At 38.1% G+C, this 6,466-nt stretch overlaps 2 protein-coding genes across 2 annotated transcripts; both read left to right on the top strand.

Moving 5' to 3' along the window:
- Positions 1–326: 326 nt before the first annotated feature.
- Cse1 (chromosome segregation 1) lies at positions 327–4,693 on the top strand. Its single transcript, XM_011301277.1, has 5 exons — positions 327–561; positions 733–878; positions 1,196–2,197; positions 2,582–4,106; positions 4,187–4,693. Exons 1-5 carry the CDS (start codon positions 477–479, stop codon positions 4,330–4,332), a joined length of 2,904 nt encoding a protein of 967 aa, XP_011299579.1. The 5' UTR covers positions 327–476; the 3' UTR covers positions 4,333–4,693.
- Positions 4,694–4,731: 38 nt separating this feature from the next.
- Positions 4,732–6,460, top strand: LOC105264423 (3 beta-hydroxysteroid dehydrogenase/Delta 5-->4-isomerase type 1). The gene is made up of 5 exons (XM_011301278.1): positions 4,732–4,853; positions 4,943–5,227; positions 5,305–5,550; positions 5,674–5,832; positions 5,898–6,460. The coding sequence occupies exons 1-5, from the start codon at positions 4,817–4,819 to the stop codon at positions 6,305–6,307; spliced, it is 1,137 nt and encodes a 378-aa protein (XP_011299580.1). The 5' UTR covers positions 4,732–4,816; the 3' UTR covers positions 6,308–6,460.
- Positions 6,461–6,466: the final 6 nt, after the last annotated feature.

The raw sequence follows: 6,466 nt of genomic DNA, 5'->3' as shown, positions 1-6,466 counted from the left end.
GTTGATTGGATTTGGTTAAAGGTTAATTGGACTTATTTAAGGGTCACGTGGGCGCAAAAAATTTAAGTGATTCCATACAATTTTTAAATTTCAGTGAATACCAATTTCGTAACGCAGAAAATAACATTCACCTCGTTGACTGGTCCCTCTGACAGCGGGATTGCTACCGAGGCAGTTACCGAGTCGGCTTACGGACAGACACCCTCATTGCGTGTGGTGCCCTCCCTCTTTTGGGGTGCAGTACTACGATGCTTCTGGAGTCACTCAAACCCCCAGAACTGAGCCTCTACTTTAGTCAATCCTCTTTGAGTGCCAATTTCATTGAAAAGCCAAAAAGGTTAGGAAATTGAAATTGGACAAAGCCGGTGGTAAATGCTGGCTGTATTTGGTTCTTTGTTTGTGATTATCTTTACTTCTGATCTTGGAGAAAGTTTATTTTACCAATCACTGAGTACTTGAAAATAATTATTGGCATTATGGAGCTCGAGGGGGCCAATTTAATTACACTCAGTGATTATTTGCATCGCACACTCAGTCCAGATGTAGACGTCAGAAGACCCGGTAAGCGTTTAACCTCTGACTATTTTCTAACGATTCATTTTAAATCAATTCAAACGTATGTATTGTTTTATTGGTGACTCCTTAAGGTTTATCAGCCACTCAACGTCGAAGGGGTTTTGTTATTTATCTGGCTCTAGAATTTATGAATAACAAATGAATAATTGTTTTCAGCCGAAAAATTCTTGGAATCAATCGAAGGAAACCAGAATTATCCAGTTTTATTATTGCATCTAGTTGAGAAACAGGACGTTGACTTGACAATTAGGATAGCTGGTGCAGTAGCCTTCAAAAACTACATCAAACGAAATTGGAAAATTGTGAGTATTAAAATTAACCACTGAGATGGATCCACGTGTGAATACATTTCTCTTTTCAAAGGTTAATATTTCCACGAGCATAAAATTTTGCAAATTCATACGGGAATCAAGACCATCAGTTTTTCTTCAATTATTTGTACTTTCTATTATTTCTGGGTCGCTATAGAAATATTTAATTCCTTTTCTCTCTTGACCGCATTTGTTCTCGTAAGTTTGTAGACGATATGATGACAAATTGACACATCCATTTTTCCAATTTCTGTAATTAATCAATTGTTCATTATATTTGGTAATAATTATTGCCGTCCTTTACCTAGGATGAAGATGGAGTGGATAAAATTCACGGCCAAGATCGTGAAGCAATAAAAAAGTTAATTGTAAACTTGATGCTGCATTCGCCAGATTCGATTCAAAAGCAACTTTCTGACGCAGTATCAATAATCGGTCGTCATGATTTTCCAAACAAATGGCCAGACCTCATCGATCAGATGGTGGAAAAATTCAACACAGGGGACTTCCATATTATCAACGGAGTTCTTCACACAGCCCATTCTCTCTTCAAACGTTATCGTTACGAATTCAAGAGTCAGACTCTCTGGGAGGAGATCAAATTTGTCCTCGAGAAATTTGCCAAACCGTTGACCGATCTCTTCTTGGCAACGATGAATCTTACTCAGGCTCATGCTAATAATGTTGAAGCTCTCAAAGTAATTTACAACTCCCTGACAATTCTGAGCAAAGTATTTTACTCATTGAATTTTCAAGATTTGCCAGAATTTTTTGAGGATAATATGGAAATTTGGATGGTGAATTTCCACACTCTGTTAACAACTGATGTACCTCTCCTCAAAACTGATGACGATGAAGAGGCTGGTGTCATCGAACAGTTGAAATCACAGGTCTGCGACAATATCGTTCTCTATGCTCAGAAGTATGACGAGGAGTTCCAAAATTATGTGCCTAAATTTCTCGAGGCTATTTGGGGGCTTTTGAATTGCACAGGTCAGCAACCAAAGTACGATGCGCTTGTGTCCAACTCACTCCAATTTTTGGTAACTGTTGCTGACAGAGATCAGTACAGGCCGCTGTTTGAGGAGCCACAGAACCTCAGAAATATCTGCACGAATCTCATTACACCTAATATCGAGTTTAGAGAGTCTGATAATGAATTGTTTGAGGATAATCCAGAGGAATATATTAGAAGAGATATTGAAGGCAGCGATGTTGACACTAGACGCAGAGCTGCTTGTGACCTTGTCAAGGTTCTGGCTAAATATTTTGGGGCTAAGGTTATGGAGATTTTTGGGGCTTTTATCATGGTAAGTACTCTCTCTTCTCGTTATACGAAAAACCATTTTCTTAAAAATTACTCGCGCCTAGCATTTTTTAAACTAGAAAACTCTCACATCTAGAATTCTCACAAATGCATACAAAATATTTCAATATAACGATAACGGTTGAACATAGAATAGCAATGATCTTAACAATACACTTTGTAATTCTTTCTCGAAATTTCAAGCCTCTCAAAGTACATGCACAATGGAAAGCTTATTGTTTCTTTATATAATAAAGTTTTTTCTTACATACAATATTATTAATATTATATCTCGATTCACACATGAGTCAGTTACGCTTTCTATAAGTTTTTCTCATGAACAATTCAGCGATTGAATAAAGTAATGAATTACCGAATTCAAATCTAGGAACGTCTAGCAGAATACGCAGCGAAACCTGCAGAAAACTGGCGCAAGAAAGACGCAGTAATTTATCTAGTAACATCGAGTGCAAGTAAAGGACAAACACAGAAGCATGGAGTGACTCAGAGCAATGAATTCGTGCCCTTACCTCAGTTCGCTTCCCAGCACATACAGCCAGAGCTGGCGAGACCGAATATAAATGAGTTTCCAGTTTTAAAAGCCGATGCCATAAAATTCATCATGACTTTCAGATCGATTCTCCCACGAGAGCTAGTTGTGGGAAGTCTGCCTTACATGATCAGACACTTAACAGCCTCAAGTCAAGTGGTCCACAGTTACGCAGCCTGCGCTATCGAAAAGATCCTGGCGCTGAAAGGTCCTAATAACGTTGCACTGGTGAAAGGTGAAGAGATTGCTCCACTCGCTGCTGATCTCCTGAAAGGCCTCTTCGCTCTCTTGGAACTCTCAGGATCAGGAGAGAACGAGTACGCGATGAAAGCTATAATGAGGAGCTTTGGAACTCTCAAAGAGAATGTTGTACCTTTCTTGGGAGATCTTCTACCGAAACTCACGGAGAAACTATCAATCGTCGCCAGGAACCCCAGCAGACCCAATTTTAATCACTACCTCTTCGAGACCCTCGGTCTCTCCATCAGAATTGTCTGCAAGACCAATCCTGAAGCGGTTGTTTCCTTCGAGCAGGTGCTTTTTCCAATTTTCCAGGGAATTCTTCAGCAAGACGTTCAAGAGTTCATGCCGTATGTTTTCCAAATTTTGGCACTGTTGCTGGAACTTCGCACTTCGCAGGAGGTACCTGAACCCTACATGGCCCTCTTTCCTTGTCTCCTGGCTCCAGTTTTATTCGAGAGGCAGGGAAACATTCATCCTCTCAATCGACTTCTTCAAGCATTTGTCAGTCATGGAGCACATCAGATTATTGCCCAGGATAAGATTAGCGGACTACTAGGGGTTTTCCAGAAGCTTATTGCTTCCAAAGCGAACGATCATGAAGGCTTTTCACTTATGCAATCAATTATTGAACATTTTCCTCCTAATATCCTGGAGCCATTCATGAAACAAATATTTGTGCTGCTATTTCAAAGGCTCTCTTCCACTAAGACTACCAAATTTGTAAAGGGACTTATTGTCTTCTTTGCCTATTATATTATCAGGTATGGAGCTTCGACTCTCATCACGATTATCGATCAAATTCAAGTCCAAATGTTTGGCATGGTTTTGGAGAGGGTTATCATTGCTGACTTGCAGAAAGTTTCTGGGGAAATTGAGAGGAAAGTTGCAGCTGTGGGGATGTCCAATCTACTTGTCGATTGTCCAGCCATGGTTGAGAATCCGTATCATGTTTTTTATCCAAAACTTTTGGCTACTTTAGTGGAGTTCTTTGAACTTCCACAGGATGAGAGTATTATACCTGAGGATTTGCTAATGCCGGAGACTGAGGATAACCCTGGTTACCAAGCGGCCTACAGTCAGCTGATTTGTGCCAGGAATCCGAGGAAAGATCCCCTGGAGGGTAAAGAGAGTTTTCTCATATGATGCACGTTTCAAAATTGACTCATATTAATTACCTATTTTATTATTTTTCTTTTGTAGCTATTGGTGATGTCCGATTGCACTTGGCACAAGGACTCGGTCGACTATCCCCCGGACAGCTTCCAAATCTCCTTGGACAAATTCCAGAGCCTAATGCCAATCATCTGAGAACTTACTTACAAACTGCTGGAATAAGTGTTGCATAATACGAAATTAACGTTCGTCAAAAATTGAAATTGCACGTAATGTCCCGTAAATTCAATAATATCGAACTGAACAAACTGTAATGGATTGAAACGGAAATGGAAAAAAAGAAAACACAATGTGAAATTTGGCTGATTTGTTTTTAATACTGAAAAATCGTTGATTTTCCATAATGGTTAAGTAAATAAATTTCTTTACACTGATCCCTGTCCACTGTTGTAATGCTGAGCATTAGGGGAACATTGTAATCCATAGGAACCAATTTCTGAATAAGTTACTGATTTTAATACGACATTTTGTCACTGAAAGAACGCAATTATTAGTCTTTTGGCATGATCATTCTGTCTACGATAAGGGAATAATAAAGTTGATGTAATTTTCATAATCAAAGGTCTTCCGTTATTGCCCTGTTCATATAGCGATGTTGCCAATGTCAAAATTTCTCAAGTGTCGAATCAGCAAAAAATTAATAGCTATGTGGCTCTAATGGCGTGTAAAAAAGGTGACGTTGTATTAGTGACAGGTAAATAATTTAATTTGACGAGAGAATTGCAATGATATATAGCATTATTATAAAAAATGTTCGATGTTTTTCCACAAATTATTTGATAGGTGCTAGCGGTTTTCTGGGGCAACACATATTGAAGCAATTGCAGAGAGATGCAACAGTGTCAGAAATTCGTGCATTGGATAAGGTCCCCCTCGACGATTATTCAATTGTTGGATCCTGCGGAGATGATTATTGTTCGAAGATTAATTTCTTTATCAATAATTTATTGGATGTGGAAGAATGTCGCAGTGTTTTTCTCAATACTGATATTGTGATTCATTGTGCTGCATTAGTATCTTATGATTTTCCTCCGAATTATGAGGAATTGCAAAAAAATAATGTAGACGGTAGGCAATCCTTGTTTTTTAAATAATTGCTGTTCATCTGTATTACTTCTTTAATTCAATCCGTGATTTGTTTTCAGCTACAGAAAACGTGATACATCTGTGTATTGAACAAAATGTACAGCGATTAATCTACTGCAGTACCACAGAAGTTACACTGACATCGTATGTTAAATATGGGATGATTGCGATTGTAATTTATCAACAGGAATCTAAAGTTGGAGTACCAGAGGATGAGCGTAGGTTGATGATGGGGGCGTATGCTATATCGAAATTGAGAGCCGAAAAGATAGTGCTCAAAGCCAATGGACAATTTCTTTCTAATGGTACAAATCTTCAATCGAGTAGAGCAATACTTCTGATGTTACTTGACGGAATTGCAAAAATGATTAGTTATTTTTGCATTTGACATTTTCTATTTATTATCACTTCTTTTTTTTCTTTCTCAGGAACAGAAAAATTAAAAACAGTCTCTATCAGACCAACAATACTCTATGGAGATGGAGATACAACATTTATTTCCAGAATCCTTAAGTATGGGAAATCTCGAGGAAATATTTTGCCTAGGATAGGTGGAAAAGGTGGCAAGCAGCAGATGACTTACGTGGGTAAGAATACGATCACACTATATTATTTATGAAATTCTGAATTTTGTTTTTTTTTACTATTTCAGGTAATGCAGCATGGGGTTTTATTTGTGCTAAAAATACCCTTCGTGACCGGCCTGACTCAATCGCAGGTCTTCCAGTCATAATAACTGATGACAACGATGTGAATGATATTGGCAGATTTTGTGAGAGGATCACTACAAAAAGTGACAACTACATCAAACGATCGTCTTGGTGGATTCCTCTCCCCATTTCTTACACAATCGCTCTATTTATTGAATTCATTATGAATGTCAGCAATAAGTTCATCGGGAAATTGCCAATATCGCCTACTAGCTTGATTTCATACTTGGGATCTGTTTTTTTGTACAATCGTTCGAGGGCGGCGATTCATCTCGACTATTCTCCTATTTATTCTTCCCATGAATCCATGGAATTGTCGAGAAAATATTATCAATCTCTTTTGACTCATTGAGCAATAATTCAATAGTTTTGGAAAATCTGTTGTAACAGAACTGAACTGTTGATGGAATAATATTGAGAATAGAACAGGTCTTTTTTGTTTTTTCATTTTTCGTTTTAAAAAGGTTTTAGGAGTTATTCCCCCAATCAAATATTTCCCAGACAAAATGCC

This window comes from Fopius arisanus, unplaced genomic scaffold, assembly GCF_000806365.1.
Source record: "Fopius arisanus strain USDA-PBARC FA_bdor unplaced genomic scaffold, ASM80636v1 scaffold00021, whole genome shotgun sequence".
Taxonomy (NCBI): domain Eukaryota; kingdom Metazoa; phylum Arthropoda; class Insecta; order Hymenoptera; family Braconidae; genus Fopius; species Fopius arisanus.
Note: the sequence above shows the minus strand (reverse complement) of the source record. Positions and strands in the feature narration are given on the sequence as shown.

Coding starts and splice junctions, on each gene's coding strand:
- Cse1 (XM_011301277.1), top strand. CDS start 477: ATGGAGCTCGAGGGGGCCAATTTAATTACACTCAGTGATTATTTGCAT. Junction 562..732: donor TGTAGACGTCAGAAGACCCG/GTAAGCGTTTAA, acceptor AATTGTTTTCAG/CCGAAAAATTCTTGGAATCA. Junction 879..1,195: donor TCAAACGAAATTGGAAAATT/GTGAGTATTAAA, acceptor TCCTTTACCTAG/GATGAAGATGGAGTGGATAA.
- LOC105264423 (XM_011301278.1), top strand. CDS start 4,817: ATGGCGTGTAAAAAAGGTGACGTTGTATTAGTGACAG. Junction 4,854..4,942: donor TGACGTTGTATTAGTGACAG/GTAAATAATTTA, acceptor ATTATTTGATAG/GTGCTAGCGGTTTTCTGGGG. Junction 5,228..5,304: donor GCAAAAAAATAATGTAGACG/GTAGGCAATCCT, acceptor ATTTGTTTTCAG/CTACAGAAAACGTGATACAT.